This window comes from Dreissena polymorpha, chromosome 10 (genome assembly GCF_020536995.1).
Source record: "Dreissena polymorpha isolate Duluth1 chromosome 10, UMN_Dpol_1.0, whole genome shotgun sequence".
Lineage (NCBI taxonomy): Eukaryota > Metazoa > Mollusca > Bivalvia > Myida > Dreissenidae > Dreissena > Dreissena polymorpha.
The window spans coordinates 19,031,753-19,051,457 of NC_068364.1; the positions used below are offsets into that span (position 1 = coordinate 19,031,753).

Genomic DNA, 19,705 nt, shown 5'->3' on the forward strand with positions numbered 1-19,705 from the left:
ATTGCTTAAACTAATCCAGAAGAGCATTGCCTTGTAATTGCTAGAGGTTATGTGGTGTGCCATCTTGATCATTACATTTGTTTGCATATGTTTGTGCAACTTCATTTGCACGAATGCTTTTATCAGTGTACTTTCTGTTTAAATTACTTAATCAGTATACTGTTAGAAATTCGCATAATAATTCAATGTGCACTTCTGTAATATGTCGTATCATAAACGCTCATCACATTTACAAAATATGTTATCGTTTAGTCAAACTTCAGTGACATGTTTGTTGTACGTGAAATTATTTAATACAACTACAACTCTTCCAATGTTCAATTGTTCAAATAAACGACGCCTTACGATTGTTATTAGTAGAATCGTCAGCTAATGGTTTAAGCGTTTGTATTTAATCTCGATTGCATCATAAGCCAAGGGCTTATTGACGCTCTAGGGTCCGTTTTCGGGGTTGATCAAGAGCTTGGTATTTTAAGGAAATATAACGAACGCTCCCATAGTGGAGGTCGAACCATTGAACTTCAAGTCTCTCAGGGGTCACTGTTACCATTAAGCTACGACGACCTTTTTGTTTAAGTACAAGTAAACAAACTAACCAAAATATTGCGTGTTTTTTTTTTACTTGAATTCTGTTTTCCGAATATCTTGTGATCAGAACACTACGTACATACCTCTTTTAAAAAGATAATTGCAAAACTAGGAATACTAAACCCCCCCCCCCAACGATAAAGCTCTCGAATATATAGAAGCTTATGAAGGGTTGTAAATAATACTTATCCAATCAGTAGTCGTCCTTTTGTATTTTGAGAACGTTCAGTACATTTCTATTTATTTACGTTTGAGTAATGGAATGTCTTTTGTGTACTGTGCGAGGGTAAATGTTTAGGTTTATCAAACATATAACAACACCAAATTGTACGATACATACATTTATAATTTAAGCCTTTTTTATTTCGTTATTTCAAACCCGCCGTAGCAATTGATGTTTAGGAATAACAAAATGAGAACATCGTCATTCACAAACTCGCTAGCAATAGGCAAAGTCACAACCGGTTGGACCCAATCATACAAGATAAGATGGCAAGAACGCAAAAGTTTCGCGAACAAAATCCATCATTGCTGCGCTATATTGGATAACATGATTTAACCTTGTCGAAAATTCACTTAACTTGTAATTCCAAAGATGCGTATTTACGAATTATGTATAATATGTGTGGGCAATATTGGCTAGTTGTTGCTTTTGAACATTTAGATCACAACTCAATTTAGTAAATGGTCACAGCAACCTTCTCCAGAAGACGGCAAATATGCATCTTCAGTGGTCTACACGTAAAGCTGCATAATATTTTATCATCAGTAACGTACGCAGTGAAATATCTTTGTTGGTGTTTTGAACAGGGAATATAATAGTTCTACTTAATGATTATGTGAGCATGAACATTATTATTTGTTTAAAAAATATGTATTATTATTTGGACTTTTATATTAGTAGTTATATAAATATTCAATTAATGCTAGAGCTTTGCTGACTATTTGTGTTACAGTCATTGCCACCATAAATAGCATGACTGATTACAACTTGTTGTGTGAGGCAAAGTCAAACTGCCTATTTAATCCTTTTTCACTTTTACACGATGCTTAACTTGATGGATGATCTTTCGTTTATTTGATTTATCCCAAGCGTATTATCAAAATAATTATGTACTGTTTCAGAATTTATTTAGCTGAGTCACTTATTGGTATATGTCTTAGTTAAAATTTTACTGTGAATGTTTTCAATTCACTGTTGAATAATATGATCATTTTAATAAATCAGTATTTCTAAAAGTTTTAAGCTCACAAATGTTTGTAAACATTTACACATGTTTTAAGATATTTTCCCTGTTAATAAAGGAGGAACTATTTTCGAAGTTAAAAGTAGATAATTGGTTAAAACAATTCATTAAGGCAACGCACTTTTGTAAGGGTAAATATACTACCTTTGTCATTTTTAATGTACAAACCAAAGGTTAATATACATTTCGGGACTTCCGATGACAAAATAAAAGTTGTATTACTACTTTATCTGTAGTGTATATTTGGTTTGTTTACAACCTACCTCTACCTAAAATTGTCGAGAACCACGAAATAAAAGAACACAATGGCTTAAACGCATATTGCCAGACACACGTCATCTTATAGATAAATATGATACTCTCTTTACTGTGATCCCTTACAATTCAACACAACAATTGATTTATCCATAAAGCTATATAATATATCTAAATCGTAAATATCATCTTTTTGTTTTTGTTATACATTCAATTATTATTTAAAGCCTTACCTATCGAGGGGTGAATGGAAGACTGTTGTAACTCATATTAAATAAAGAAGGAGATACGTCATTTTCCGTTATGCCCTCGATATATCCTATTTGATTACTAAGATTACGCAAACAGTTAACAAAACCAATTCAGTTATAATGAATGGGTTATACATTAAATGTTATTAGTATGGTTTGAATACCTTTTCGAATGAATACTTTTGGGCGTGCTTTATGATAGTTATTTTACACTTTGGTGTCTTTATACGAAATAAATGTGTCCGTGACCAAACCAAATCAAAGCCATTCCGATATTTGATTTTTTAATGCTTACTGTTTAGTGTTCGTGAAGTAAGGATATGATATAATTGAACTCATGTTTAAATGTACAAAAAGTCCCATTCGACAAACAAACATACACACAAACAAATGCACCATATCGAATTGAGAGGAACTGACTTTCTCTTCTTAACTATTGAAATTTGACGTTGATGACGTTAGATATTGCGTTTTTCATGATGTTTATAGCGGATTCGAAACATATAGCTGTTAAAAAGAGTTACTTATCAAACAAAATACACAAAATCTCCCAAGCAAGTTTTCGAATGGTTAAGAAATAAAACAAGAGTGCCAAACTGTCACAAGATACGCCCGTTTTAAGGCTTTGGACAACTTGATAACTCCGCCCGCCCACCCAACCACCCACCAGCCCGTCAACCAGACTGCCCGCCGCCAAGGTGAAACTAAAGTAAGTCCTGTTTTTTTAAAACGGGCGTATAAAAAGAAAGTGATTGCTTTTTGTTCAAAGGAAAACAGACCAATGCAGTTTTTGTGTCAAACATTGAATTCATCATAATTATTATTGCAAGGAAGAAACCTTAATCAGATATATAAAGTTCTTACAATGCTTAGATCTCTGACATAAAAAACTAGAGCTTTGTCACTGAATGTGACTTATACCCCCATACCACTTTGACGCAGGATAAAAAGTTGTTTAAAAGTTTCGGATGAATACAATTTGAATTAGAGTCCGGACAAAGTGGCGCCGTTGAAAATGCACTAATTGACCCTATGACCTAGTTCTTGACCCGACATGACCCATATTCGAACTTGACCTAGATATCAACTAGATGCAACTACTGACCAAGTTTGGTAAAGATCGGATGAATACAATTTGAATAAGAGTCCGGACAAAGTGGCGCTGTTGAAAATGGACTAATTGACCCTATGACCTAGTTTTTTACCTGGCATGACCCATATTCGAACTTGGCCTAGATATCAACTAGATGCAACTACTGACCAAGTTTGGTGAAGATAAGATTTATACAATTTGAATTAGAGTCCGGACAAAGTAAAATGCACTAATTGACCCTTTGACCTAGTTTTTGACCCAGCATGACCCATATTCGGACTTGACCTAGATATCAACTAGATGCAACTACTGACCAAGTTTGGTGAAGATCGGATGAATACAATTTGAATTAGAGTCCGGACAAAGTGGCGCCGTTGAAAATGCACTAATTGACCCTATGACCTAGTTTTTGACCCGGCATGACCCATATTCGAACTTGGCCTATATATCAACTAGATGCAACTGCTGACCAAGTTTGGTGAAGATCGGATGAATACAATTTGAAATAGAGTCCGGACAAAGTGGCCCCTTTGAAAATGCACTTATTGACCCTATGACCTAGTTTTTGACCCGGCATGACCCATATTCGAACTTGGCCTAGATATCAACTAGATGCAACTGCTGACCAAGTTTGGTGAAGATCGGATGAATACAATTTGAATTAGAGTCCGGACAAAGTGATGCCTTCCGCCCGCCGCCCGCCGCCCGCCCGCCCGCCCGCCAAGGGGTTTCACATAATACGTCCCGTATTTTATACGGGCGTATAAAAATTGCGTTGTACCTATTGCAAGAAACACATTCGACCAAAAGCATAGTAGAATCATGGGAACGGGAGTGGAAGGGACAAGTCTATTTAAGTGGCACGAAATCAAATAGCGAAGGAGTAGCAATTCTCATTAACGATACACTGTAATCAAAAATATTAAATTACAAAGAAATTATACCGGGTCGTCTTCAAGCCTTAACACTAGAAATCAATGAACAAAGTCTTACGATTATTAATATTTATGGGCCTAACAAGGACGACACCCTTCTTTTCAAAACTCTAGCTAAATTCTTACAAGATACCAACGAAAATATTTTAACCGGGGGTGACTTTAATACTGTTTTAGACACTAATTTAGACAAGAAAAATGGCCGAGCCGATACACAAAAACATTGTCGAGATAACTTAAATAAAATTATAGAAGAAAATAATTTAATCGATGTTTGGAGAATGCATAATCCTAATAAATGTCAATTTACATGGCACTCTAACGGTAAACCGCCAATTTTTAGCAGACTTGACTTTTTTCTTATCACAGATACATAATGATATATAACAAAAAGTTGTATTATTCAAACAGGATATAAAACAGATCATTCATGTGTTATATTAAAAATGAATTTCTTATCACAAAAACGGGGACCTGGTTATTTTAAAATAAACAACAGCCTTCTGTTAAATACAGAATATAAATCACTAATTAAAAACACATCGCAAGAAGTTTTAAACAACAATAAACACTCAAACGCAAACACTAAATGGGAATTGGTAAAAGGAAATATTAGAAATGTAACTATAAAATTTGCTAGTCAAAAGAAAAAAGAAGACAATCAACAAGAAAAAGAACTAATTCAAGAAATAGAAGCTCTTGAACAAAACTTGATACGTAAGGATAATATAGAAACAAAAGAATTATCAAATAAAAAAATGTTATTGGATAATTTAAGGGACAAAAAAATAAACGGTATATTACTGAGATCAAAAGCTATATACGTTGAAAGTAATGAAAAAAACAGTGCTTTTTTCGCAAACCTAGAAAAAAGACACGCAGAGAAAAAAACTAATAAATGTATAAAAGTGAATGATAAATTTAAAACAAATCAAAATGAAATATTAACAGAAGAAGTGAAATTCTATCAATCCATTTATCAAAAACAGTATGATAAAACATCAAATATTGATTTCTTTAACACACCGATAAACCGCCTTAGTGAAAACAATAAAAATATGTGCGAAGGTATCCTAACCGAAGAAGAATGTTATAATGCCTTAAAAGAAATGAAAAATGACAAGAGCCCGGGCTCAGATGGACTAACGGTAGAATTTTATAAAACATTTTGGGATGACATTAAAAAAACTTTCTTCGAATCAATAAACTATTCATTTATACACGGACATCTAACTGACTTTCAAAAACAAAGCATTATATCACTAATCCCTAAACCTAACAAAGATACCACTCTTTTAACAAATTGGCGACCAATATCATTACTTAATGTAGACTACAAAATAGCTACAAAAGCCATCGCTAATAGAATTAAAAAAACGATATCCTCAATAATAGCACCTTCACAAACAGGTTTCATAAAAGGTAGATATATTGGGGAGAATGTTAGACTCATTTTCGAAATAATCGAATACCTTGAAAACAAACAAATACCCGGTCTTTTATTTTTTTCAGATTTTGAAAAGGCATATGATACTTTAAATCATGAATGTATGTTTAAGTGTTTACAGCATTTTAATTTCGGCGATGATCTTATCCGTTGGGTAAAGCTGTTTTACCATGATATAAGTATTATTATTATGAACAATGGATACATGTCGGAAAGTTTTAAGATAAAAATTGGCGTTAGGCAAGGTTGCCCTCTCTCATCGTCCCTGTTTGTAATATGTATCGAAATATTGTCTAATTATATTGAAAAGACCAGAACATTAGGGGTATTGTTGTAAATAATATAGAAATAAAACAGTCGCTCTTCGCAGACGACGCAACCTTTTTCAACAACGGTGAACAAAACTCTTTTGAAAATTTGGTCAATGTAATAACACAATTTGGGAAAACATCTGGATTAAACCTTAACAATTCAAAATCAACAGTTTTAAGAATAGGGCTTTTCAAGAATACTACATTCCGTTTTTGCAATGATCACAAATTTATTTGGACATCAGAATCTGCAAACACTCTTGGGTTATCTTTTTATAATAGTAAAATAAAAAATATGTCCATGAACTTAGAACCAAAATTATGTGCATTCAGTAATTGTCTTAAACAATGGCACCACAGAAAATTGACCTTACAAGGGAAAATTACAGTAATAAAAACATTCGCTCTACCAAAATTAGTATTTCCATTCACTGTATTACCAAACCCTCCTAAACACACCATACAAAAAATAACTAAGGACATTTTTAACTTCTTATGGGATGGTAAACCCGACAAAATAAAACGCAGCAAAATAATAATGAATTATACATATGGAGGCCTTAAATTAACAGACATTGAAATGTTCCTAAATTCTATAAAGGGGTCATGGGTTAAACGACTGCTTACAGAAAATAATAGTATGTGGAAGTGTATATATGATACAATCCTACAGAAATACGGAGGAGAATTACTATTTGAATCAAATTTACAAACTAAAGATAATAAACGTATATGTAAAGACAACGAATTTCTAAAAAACATAAATCAAGGATGGAATACATGTAAAGATTGCTATAAACACAACTTCAGCAAACATATTATATGGAATAATAGTAAAATACAAATTGAAAATAAAACTTTGTACTGGAAAGATTGGCACGACAAAGGAATCGTATTTGTCGATCAGTTAATTGACTTTCGCGTGAAGAAATTTTAAAGCTTTACTGACTTCAAATATATCTTTAATGCATCAGACAATGACTTTCTTAAATACAATAGTCTTATAAATAACATACCAAAAGACATATTGGAACTTGTAGACGAGCGTTTTCTAACAGGATCAAGGAAAAAAATCATTACTAGATATAATCAAAACTTCGTACCAACCAAATAAATTTTTATACAATCTTCAACTATCTGAAATAAAAAATACAAATTCGAATGCGGAAAATAGATGGCAAAATATTTTTCAAAATAAAGAGTTAAATCGGGCAAAGATATACACGCTAGTGTTCAAAACTTGTACGGACACAAATTTAAGATGCTTCCAATATAAATATATTATGCGTTTAACAGCTACAAATACATACCTCTTCCGGAGCAAACTAACGAACTCTAACTTATGTGATCTGTGCAATGAATACGATGAAGATATTGAACACTTGTTTTGGAAATGCCGGGTAGCACAACATTTATGGAACAGATTAGCGGACTACATGTATGATAAAGGCATTTTATTATATTTTAACTACGAATTAATTTGTTTTGGACAGATGGAATATGATAAAAACATGCAAACAATTAATTTCATCATTTATTTAATAAAATAGTATATATTTAAATTGAAAACAATGCACCAACCATATGATTTCAACAATTTCCTTACATTCCTAAAATTACGCTTTGATATAGAACAAGAAATAGCCCTAAAAAACGATAATCTTGAACAATTTAATACAATTAATCAGAGATTACTTGACGGTCAGTTTTGAGCTTTCAGCTTCTCCTTTTTTTTATAGTTCTTTCTTCCTTTTAATTTCTTTTGTTTACTCTTCATATTGCAAAAAGACATAAATAATAACCTATGGTTAAACCACAATTATCACTATTGTTCAATGCGGAGTGGGTATATTTTGAAGAAAAAATATTTAAAAAAACAACATGCCATTGTACGTGCATATGCACCCATAACTGTAGTGTTATCTTCTTGAAGGAAAAAATGTTTGCAATGTATGTACGTGTATAATGTTTGCTTTTTTTTAGTTATATTAAATAAAATATAAAATAAAAATAATAAAAAAAAATCTCCCAAGCAACAACACCTTGAGATTTAGGTGAATTAACTTATAAACACATACCTCGATATTCAACGTCTCGTGTATGATTTGATTATAAATCTAAAACGCGTGCCATAAAATGTAAATTAAACTGTACATTGTGTTGTATTAAAATAAAAGAAATAATCACAAGATGGAACTGCTAACACATATATTCGTATATGTTTTAAACCAGGAAAAATATATTTGCATATTTTCTTACACGCCGATGCTCGCACAAGTTAAAACTTGGAGATGATGTACGGCGGAGGATAATCTGAAAGTGGAAAAAGAATTGGTCTAAACAGATGTTTACTTCATAATGTCCAAATATCAACCTTATTGGATAGGGAAGTCGGGCTGATATTTCAAGGACATGTATGCCAGTTCATGCTGATACTTTGTTTAAAAAAAGACAAATTCACCCTTTAAATGTATTTAATGTTTTCAGTGGGATAGCTATTTATTTTGAACAACTATAAATTGAAATGACAGTGCTGAACCAGCAAGCACCATGTTGTGCTATATTATTAAATGTTTTAAATTATAATTACAGTCTTATGTTATTGTTATTAGTTTTATGTTATACAATACTAGAAAAACATGAGCATTGCCTGTTGTGCGCGTGTTTATAAAAACAATAATGCAAACATCATGAAGGCAGATCTACTGTTTTAAAGGAAATAAAGTCACATGAGAAAATGGCTTTCCAAGAGTCAATATGAAGTTATCTATTAGTAAGTTTATCTTTGTATTATATGACAATGAATAAATGCAAACAATACAATATAAAGCTCCAATAATGATGAAAGTGTTCAAAAAAAATAAAAATAAACATATTCAAATAAGCATTGCAATAGTCAGTGTAATTCATCAGAGCTACGCTAGAATTATTTTGTACAAATCGTTCATACAGAATTTGTGAAACGGGTCCATTGTCTTGAACGTAGCGTTAAGGAAACACTATGTTCTCTACGTAACCTTTTATACGAAATTACTGTTTGGTCTGTATATCGTTAATTTTTGTCGTAAACATTTTTCTTTTATGGTGGTCTTCGTTATACAGTGAATCATTTTGCAGCAAACACAGATAACCTATACCTACAGGTCTTGGCGGCAAAGCAAAAGTAAACTGTATTATATGTATTATATGCATGTTATACCATACTCGTAATTTGTATCTATACGTAAAATATAAAATCAAACATGACCCATATAACTCAGATTGAAAAGTATGGTAAACATTCATATGCATAACACATATTTTCTAACAAATACTTGCATGCTACTTAACGTAATTATTCTGCTGTCTGCTTGCATGCGCTGAATATATATTTGATAATTAATACTATTAATTACCTTTGTACCACTTTATTAATATCGCGAGGTTATCAGGAACATGTTCCCTGAATGGCATAGTGTATTGCGAGGTTCCAAAACCCCGAAGTTGCCTCCCGAATTGATTAACGCTGCCAGAAAATAACTGCATATTATGTCACCATCGCTAGCTCTCAACAACGTAGACAAAGCACCAAAAGGAACCCACATCTGTTCATGAGGTACAATTAGCGTCAGACGATGAATCGGACACAGCTATCGAGGAACCGGAGCCCCGAACCGAAACGCCTCGTCGTCCCTAAGGTAAAGGCTCCAGCAATACCCAAAACGCACAGCAGAAAACCGTCACACGCACCACCAGATTGTCTTCCAAATAGCCCGGATACCTGATGCAAGTGCACACAGCTATTCTCAAACAACCTGGTAACATCTCCAGAAATACGGTGATTGACAACCCCACTACGAATGTTGGCTAGGTACACACCTGAAATGTGGCATTTTGTGCGAATTGTCTGTATTTACCATGTTCCTCGTCTAAAACTCTTTGTGAAGATGTTGGTCAGCCACCTTCCCTCTATTAATACATCGACATGGACTAGCGCCATCTACTGTTACTCCAAAAAACTCGTATATGAATGTTTGTTCGTACATGCCTGATAAACCTTTTGATATCACAACAGGATCATTAAATGTATGCAGCCTAAATAAAGTCCAATTACCCAGAATTCAAAGAATTAACATAAAATATGATATATTGTGCATCCAAAAACAAAGCATGATGAAGGTGACATAATAAACAGCCTTAATTATTGTGCCGTATCTTAGCCAAGGCTAGACAATTACAAGCGAAAATGAGGCGGCTTGAGATACTTTATAAAAATAAAATTATTAATTCGCCAACTGTCACAGCACTGGATTCTAAATGCGAGTCGTTTTTGGGCTTACAATAGAAAATTGACAAGAATATTTCAATGTAGGTGATCAGTATATACTCCAATAACAATCAAGATTCCACAATGATGATGAACTAGTTCTAATAGAAAATGAAATCACTAATACATGCACACAATTCGATAGTATTATTTTACCTGGCGACCTCTATAACTTCTGATATCAATACTTTCAAATTGATGAAGGAACGATGAATGCCGGAAGCCAATATTAAGTTTTTAACTCAACTAGGTATTCCACTCCAACGTAATTCAAATTGTAATAAAGGCAATACACGGGACATACATAAATATATATATATGCAAGTTTAATAACTTAATTATTATGAATGGTGCTTTGGTAAGGACCCAAATGTTGTGAAACATGCTCTTTCAAATGCCTCGGTGATTGATTATGCCCTACCGTCCATTTAATGTACTGAATACATTAAACGAGATCGAAATAATTGACATTGAAGGCTTTTAGCAGAAGGACATAATCTCATATATATCACAATTAATTAACTCTGTGATCTAACCCTCATTATGATCCCAGAATCAAGCACTCAACACATACTCCGCCCCCATAAATGGAATCCTACGAAACAAACGATTTGTATCCAATATAGATATTTCGGAAGTACATGATATACAAGATATGTTGAATAATCGCCCAACTGATGACATACAAACATTCTTAAATACAATTACTAATACAATTACAAATGTTTTCCAATAGTCTGCGCGTAAATCGTTCCCTAATCAAATTAATCATTTTATTTTATAAGTACCCCAAAACCATGGTTTTGGCCTCAGTGCCACAATGCAGGAAGTAAATACAACCACGCTCGTAAATCCTGCCAGTACAAAAATACACACTAAATAAACATTACTGAGTTCGGTCAGCTCCCACTAATATCCCGTTCACACATAAACACAAAATACTGTAGCAAATATGTTACGGTGAATGAACACTCAAACCCCGAAGAGAATTGGCATCTTTTAAACAATATAACAAAGTAAAAAGTAAAGCAAATGCCCGAATATCGAACAATGTTTTTAATTCTTAAAAGATACTGTTTTAACTATACGCACATATATATTGCCACCAGACCAGGCTGAGCATGCAACACCATGTATATGCAATGTCAAAGCCCTGAATACACGTCAAACCTGCAACGAAATAAATAAGAATGGAAAAGCGACATCACACATTGACAATGTTTAAAATGAATTCATTAACAACACTTTTTTCCAAAATGCTCCGAATGTATAGCATATTATTTAAAGCATCTTACTATTTATTTGCCTTTTAATAACGTATAAAAGTGAGTGAATGGGTTCATTTCATTGCTACATTTTTGCTCTTATTTCTAGTACCAATATGTATACACATAATAATGTACACGTATTGTTACGGATCTAAATAATTTTTGTATGTATTGTTAACTATTACAGCGACAAAATGTATCTTCGATCCAAATGTAATACTTGCTACATGTTATACAGTATGGTTTGGTACCCGGAACTTTGGTAGCAAAAGTATAAATCATCGACTCTCCGTGGTGTGCATTCCTTATCATCGGAGGCGATGGAATACTCTGTCAAACAAGAGCTAAATATAAATGTATCTACATGTAATTCATTTAAACTTGAACAATATCTTCGGGGTCATTTTGTAAAGTCACTGACCAATGTCCATAGCCGATTAAATGCCCTATAAGTATTAAGCAAAGTCGAGCTAGGTTATACTTATCATAAATAAAATACCCTGTACTTATAATAAAACTATTTGCAGGCTTATACAACGGGTGTTTCAAAGTATTTATTTCAGTGCACCAGCTCCATATCCCGGTTGACTACGAAGGTATTTAATTGATGCTTTACACATTCCGTCAAATACATAATTCAGACATATAGTCATACAACATTATGCAACGTGTTTAAGTTTTCATGCATCAAATCGCGTTTTTCTACTTCAAGTTACTTACGATATTCAAAATTTATTTTAAACATATATTTCGGGTTATTTACGGTCCATGCAACAGCTCCGTATTATCGATATACTTCAGCTATTCAGTTAAAACTTCATATTTATATTCGGACCATCGATTGAAATCATAGACACATTGACAAATATCATTGTAATAATAATACCAAATACAAATCGCATCCCCTTGCAGGCTTTTAGCGATAGATATGCGAAGGACACACATGGACTACGAAATATCGCGATAAACGTAAAGTTATTTACAGTCTTAATCGAAACGAATCGAGCCTTGCTGTTTTACTCATGTACAGCCTAAGTAAATCTTTCTACCGCTCTTATTTTTGATAAGCGTGTTTTAGGTTTAAATCAATATAAACACGGCTACCAATCGCTACGGTGTGAAACAATTACGTGGCTGTTATAAGTCCTGCATTAGTTTTTTTTCGATTTATTATTCTTGTATTCAGGCATTTATTGCAACTCTGCCACTATCGTTACTTGACTTGAGAACATATATACGCAAAAATAGGGTAAAAACTCATACTTTTTAAAAAAACAACATATTGTTCTCTGACACAATGTCGATTAAAAAAGAAACAAATAATGAAAAATCACTAAAATATTACATTTTATTTTTATTTAACATTAATGTACATGCTGAACATTTAGAACACATGCCCAAATGCTCATCTACCACATTCAAAGTGCTTGAGCTTATCACAACAAGTTACCTATATAAAACTTATAAAAGCGAATGAAACGTCAAAATGAAAAACTTATCTCACCGACGGTGTTCTTAACACAAAAAGAGGGAACATTCGTTCTTGAATTGTTCGATCCACCGGCTCTTGTCATGCAGTTAGCGATTGGTAGCCGCGATGAACACGAATAGAGAAAATCAATAACGCTGATAAAAGGTGATTGATATCACCGAAGCACTGGGTTTTCCGCCATTATTGAACACTTTCCGTTGTAAATCTGGTTTGCTCTCAGGTATTTGAATTTTCTCTCTGCTTTATGTTTGTCTCATTTATGTATTGTGTTTATTGTGAGTCTGATTACTCATTTACTGACACAGTCAAGTATAAGAGTGTCTATTTCTATTTAAGGTTAAAGTAACAAGTTCTGTATACACTATCAGAAATAACGTACTTCAAATTCACGCTTTGCAAATTCTAATAAAGTGGTAACGGAAAACGAAACTTAAATCTAATAAACGCGAACATTAATAGTATTGGATTTAAAAATGTAATATTATATGCGAAAATGTTGATTAAAAAAAACGTGTGTAAGTTCTATGCCATTTCGCATCGAGAAAAATATATTCGTAAACATAATTCAAAAGAAACAAACACTATATACAATGAAATAAACGACTCCAATAATTCTGTTTGTTTCTGTCTTTAAGTCCATCGTGATTTTCGTAATAATAGTAGTATAAATCGTACACAATTGTATTCCACAAATCACCGAAATTTTTATACAATATTAGTGTATACCATTATATCCATTAGCGTATAAAAGACGCTTTAAACATGTCAACTTTCGTTTTCGTATTATTATTGTTATTACATTTCCTATGTATATCACATATCATGTATACCGGTAGGTGCAGACAAACTTAAAAAAAATAGTATATTATGCCTGGAATACAATTTAAAAATCATGCTTCAAGCTTTTCGAGTTGCAAAATATTTTTATTGAATGCATAAAGTAGGTGATGTCAACATTAGGCTGATACTTTTACCTCTTAGTTTTGCCTATTTTGAAACAATGTGTACTTACACTTAAATGTGCTTCTTATAAAACACTGTTTTTCCTTCATTATCGAATATTTATCGTCACAAGTTGTCAACAAATGTGTCAAAATAATTGAACCTTAACACATCATTAATACATGGACCTATCTTAATAATTGAATTGATACACGATAGGATAATCATATAATATAACATACCACTCCAAAATAAAAAGTCACACAACTACACATTCTAAAATAAATTACTTTCAATGAAAATAAGTTTACTGGTTTCTCAGTATCACTTAATTTAACGCATTGATTAATGCGTTGCTTTGCATAAACTGTTACAGTAATTATAAATACTGTTACAGTATATTCAAACTTACACATGCGTATACTGTATGCTATGTCCGGGTTAAATACAATCTTATCCTTTTGACTCATACTTCTACCATTACGTATACCGTGTCAACACAACTGCTTATATCTAGGTCTTGCGACCATGCCTCGAAATAAGAGTTTCCTGGTTGTGGCCGCTTTTGACTTCGGGACAACATACAGCGGGTATGCCTATTCGTACACCCATGATAAGACAAAAGTGTGTACCAATCAAAACTGGTATTCTGGTGGCGCCTCTTCCAAGCTCGCTTCACTTAAAACGCCAACTAGTGTTCTTCTCGATGACAAAGGACAGTTCCATTCTTTCGGATTCGAGGCGGAGGATCATTTTGCGATGTTAGCAGAAGACCAACTTCATGCAGGATGAAGGCTGTTTAGACGTTTTAAAATGATGCTTCACACAACCAAGGTGAATTAAACTTATATTATCCATCGCTCTTACGATCCATCTACCAGAATATATTCTCATCCGCAAAAATCCTTCCATCAATCCACCAAACAATTCATTCATATGTCAGAAAGTTTACGTTAAAAGACTCCGGGTCTGACATTGTTCCAATCATGTATCAATCTTCAATCCGTCCATCATTTTCCATATAATGCATCCATTATCCGACCAATCCGTCCATTATGTGACTCAGTGTATATCATCCGAACACTGTTAATTTATACACCGATCCTTCTATCCATACATCGATTTATTCATCCCCAAATATAAGCATCAAATTTAAATCCAACATTCATCCAATATTTCTTCTCTATCGGAAATATATCAGTTCATCCTATCCAGCCATCATCCGCTCAATCAACCGCCATATCCAGATCTTATCGTATCTATCTATCTCATATATCCATCAACATGATATACGCATCCATACTACATTACACTGTTAGTGTTTAGTTTTGTTTCATATTGATCAAATATGTCATCAGATATTTGTAATGAACTTAGGCTCTCTCCCGCCATACAATAGTAGAGGACATAGAGGGGAAGCCTTACCCTGCCATGGATATATTCACACTGGCAATCAAATACTTACACGGACATCTGTTAGACACGTTTAAACAAAGAATACCTGATATGAAAGAGACAGACATTCAGTATATTATAACCGTACCAGCAATTTGGGATATAGCTGCAAAACAGTTCATGAGAGAGGCTGCGGTCAAGGTTCGTACAATATTGTTAATTGGAATGGGTTTGAGTTTTTGTTTCATATTCAGTTCGTATGTGCAAACACTACATATCATATAAAGATGTACATCTTCGGAATTAAAACAACAACAAAACAAAAAAACAAAAAACAAGACATTTCAAATTAAACGTGTGTTATATAAACGAATTAAATTGGCCGTTTAAAGTTTTTTGTATTCGTTCAGGATTCTTGATATGAATTATATTAAAATAAACAACAACAACAACTTTAACGCAATTACTGAATTACTACAAACACAAACCGCCAATGTTATAACTCATGATATGATACCAATGTAAGGCAAATGCATGAGTACTTTAAATAAATTCAAAGTCATGCGTTGTTCGCATGTACACGCACTTTTTTTCAGTTCGACATTCGCTTTCGAGTCGCTTATCTTAACTAAACAACCCTTAAACAAACAAAATAAAATATATTCAGATGTACTTACATGTAATGTGTATTTAGATGCATATAAAGCTGAAATTAAAACAATCATGTACGCATCTAATTGATTTTTCATTCGGAGTAGTATTCGTGCTTTACATCCGAATCTTAATGGCTGCTTTCCAACTTCAATTGAACTCATTTACTTAGCATATGCCTTTTTGTTTAGAAAAAAATAAAGGCTTAACTATACAAGTAAAACATTATCTTTTGTTTTATAATGTTATTGCCAATACATCGATATTATGTGCATTATTGTTGATCTCATTAATTATACATTTCTGACAGCTGTTTTGATTTATATATAAAGTTCTCACGAATATCCGTTGTATGGAATTATAGTTTATAGTGTTTATTGCAATCCGTTTGACTGTCCATAATTTTTTGTAGGCGGGAATCGATGGCGAACGACTGGAAATGGCTTATGAATCAGAGGTTGCAGCGATTTGGTGTTCATGGTTAAACTATGGTAGCGCGAGTAAAGAAATGGAAACACCATCAAAATACATGGTCATAGACCTTGGAGGTATGCCTTAAACATAATGTTTTTGGGTTTTTTAAGAATACTATAATTAAACTGTAGCATGTTATAGTTAAAATGAATTACTTTTGTTGTATTTGGTGCACAATTTGCCCTTATATGGCAATTATATTGTTAATAAAACAAATTTAAACAGCATAAAGCACGCTAATCACTATATTATTAATTGTATAAAATTTAAATTGTAATGATTTATGTGTATACTTTCCTTTAAATTCTGATTTTATTTTAATTATTCTTGATAACAATTTCTGATGAAAACAGTAAATAATATAACCAATGTTATAATGCCGATGTTAGGCATGCGCAACAGTACTTTTAAGGAAATGCTTAAATAAATTATTTTTTCGGATGGGTACATACGTTTTGTTGGACAATCATTATCGATTTTGTGACTTTACTCAAACATTCATAAACTAAGAAATTATGTTAACATGTTAATCTACGAAAGTAAATTTAAACCACCGGTTCATTGTTTATTGAGAACAAATAGCAAACATATCGTAATGTCATTTTATTAACAAAATTGATTTGCACCCTTTGGTTCGCAGTTATTATCCTTTTCTTAGTTTGAATTTCGGGGCCTTTTTTGCATGTGAAATATAATCAAGCACTAACAGCATATGCATTTGCAATTCAAGAATTATCGTGATCATATATTTTCTGCGATGTGATTCATAGGTGGAACAGCAGATGTCTCCATCATCCAGAAATTACCGGCAAATCATGTTAAAGTGATACATAAGGCTAGTGGTGGTGCTTGGGGTGGAATATATGTGGACCAGAACTTCCTAGTATACTTAGACAACGTTTTAGGAAAAGGCGTTTTGGAAGAATTACGGAAATGTCATATTCAAGACTATTTCGAATTGATCAGGGAGTTCGAAACTAAAAAGAGATCAAACACATTCCATACAAGCCAAGTTTGTATAATGCGGCTTCCGTTTTCATTAATGGAAATTGCCCGAAAGCGAAATGCTGCCAGTGGAAAGAGTATCGGGCAATCAGACAAGTTGCGTATTAATCAATCGGACGTAAAAACTTTATTTTCGGAACCAGTTTCGAGCCTTATCGATCATATAAAAGACTTCAGAAAGCTTGATACTGTAAATGATATAAACACTGTTTTGTTGGTCGGTGGGTGTTCGGAATCAACTTATGTTCAACAGAGGCTCAGAGATGAACTTCCCGGAATCACTCTGATTGTTCCTGAAGATGCAGGGCTTGCGGTTCTTAAAGGAGCGGTGCTGTTTGGACACAATCCATCCATAGTTGCATCACGTGTAATGGCGCATACATACGGCATAGCTGTGAATAATTATTTTGATGAGAAGAAACATCCATCTGAGTTAATAACGCTATATAAAGGCAAATGCTTTGCGATTAACTGTTTTGAAATCTATGTAAAAGTGAACGAGGAGATCCGCGTGGACCAGGAGGTAGTTCGTTACTTTAAACCTGCGGACAGACAATCACACATTGAAGTATACAGAACCATGTCAGATAAGCCGGAATACACTATAGAACCCGGTTGTGAGCTGCTTGGTAAATTGGAGATCAATAGCACTGACAGTGTACCGTTAACGGATCAGAGAATCGAAGTGCATTTTATGTTTGGCCACACTGAGCTGCTTATTAAGGTTAAAAATGTGCACACGGGAGAAGAAACGACACTTGCATTAGATTGTTTAAAATAATCTGGAACAATATATCATTGTAGTTTGCTTGAGTGTATGTGGTGGACCACCTTGATACATACATGTGTTTTTATGGTGTCTGTTACTAGACAATAATCTTATCAGTGTGCTCACTATTCAAATTACTTTAAAAGTGTAATGTTTTGTTTTTGTACTTCGCATGATAATTTAATTTGCCCTTCTGTAATATGTATTCTCATTAATCACACATTGTGCATATATGTGTTAACGTGTATCTAACATAGAACAACACTACAGTGTACTATACATAAAACTATAAATTTAGCCAATGTTATTGTATTTCATAGTTTTCAAACTCGACGTAAAAATTGATGGTTAGGCATACAAATTAAATTTAGCATATCGTTATTGACAAACTCATTAGCAATAGCCAAAGTCACAACGGGTTTGACCCAGTTGTTACGATCGTAAAAACTAAAACGTTTCGTGAACAAAATCCATCATTCCTGCGCCATATAGGATAAGGTGATTCAGACTTGTCAAAAATTCACTTTAATTGTAATTCCGAAAATGTGTGTATACGAAATTCTTTAAAATATTTGTCGTTATTATTGGCCAGAGTTTCTTTTGAAAATATAACTCGTGAACATATTGGATAATTGGATAACGGACACATTCTTCTGAAGACAGAAAACATGCATAGTCAGTGGTTGACACGGTAGGCTGTATATATTCAGTATTTTCTGAGCATGTACTTTATTATGTGTTTGAACATGAATAATTATTATAGGATATATTCTATCAGTGGTATAATTAATGTTCAAATCAATGCTACAGCTTTGTACAATATTGTGGTTACAATAATTGACACCACAAAAGGTCTGACTACTTACAATAGTTGTTGTTAGGCAAAGTATAATTTCCTATGAAATACTGTTTAATTTAACTCATGCTTAAATTCATTGATGACCTTTCTCTCATTGTATGTATGCAATGCTTATCATTTTAATTAGTAATGTACCTAGCATATATTTAGGGATGTCACTTTTTGAAGTGTGTTATGGTTTAAATTGTACATTCGATTGTTCACTGTTCCCTGATAAAAGCCCATAAACACTCAAAATAAACGAAATGTTTGTACAATATTTTGAAAAATAAAAATTACACATGAAAAGTCAATGTTCCTTACAGCAATAGCCAAAATTTCAATGCTGGATGTTGTCAAGAAACATTAACACGATACAAAATGCTATTGTGTTTTTTGCGGTACAATATATTCAATATAATGAAGTGAAGAACATTC

General features: G+C 33.1%; 1 protein-coding gene across 1 annotated transcript; it reads left to right on the top strand.

Moving 5' to 3' along the window:
* Nucleotides 1–13,342: 13,342 nt before the first annotated feature.
* On the top strand, nucleotides 13,343–18,441 carry LOC127848962 (heat shock 70 kDa protein 12A-like). Its single transcript, XM_052381688.1, has 5 exons — nucleotides 13,343–13,413; nucleotides 14,653–14,969; nucleotides 15,513–15,731; nucleotides 16,594–16,729; nucleotides 17,426–18,441. Exons 2-5 carry the CDS (start codon nucleotides 14,949–14,951, stop codon nucleotides 18,439–18,441), a joined length of 1,392 nt encoding a protein of 463 aa, XP_052237648.1. The 5' UTR covers nucleotides 13,343–13,413; nucleotides 14,653–14,948.
* The last annotated feature ends 1,264 nt before the right edge of the window (nucleotides 18,442–19,705 follow it).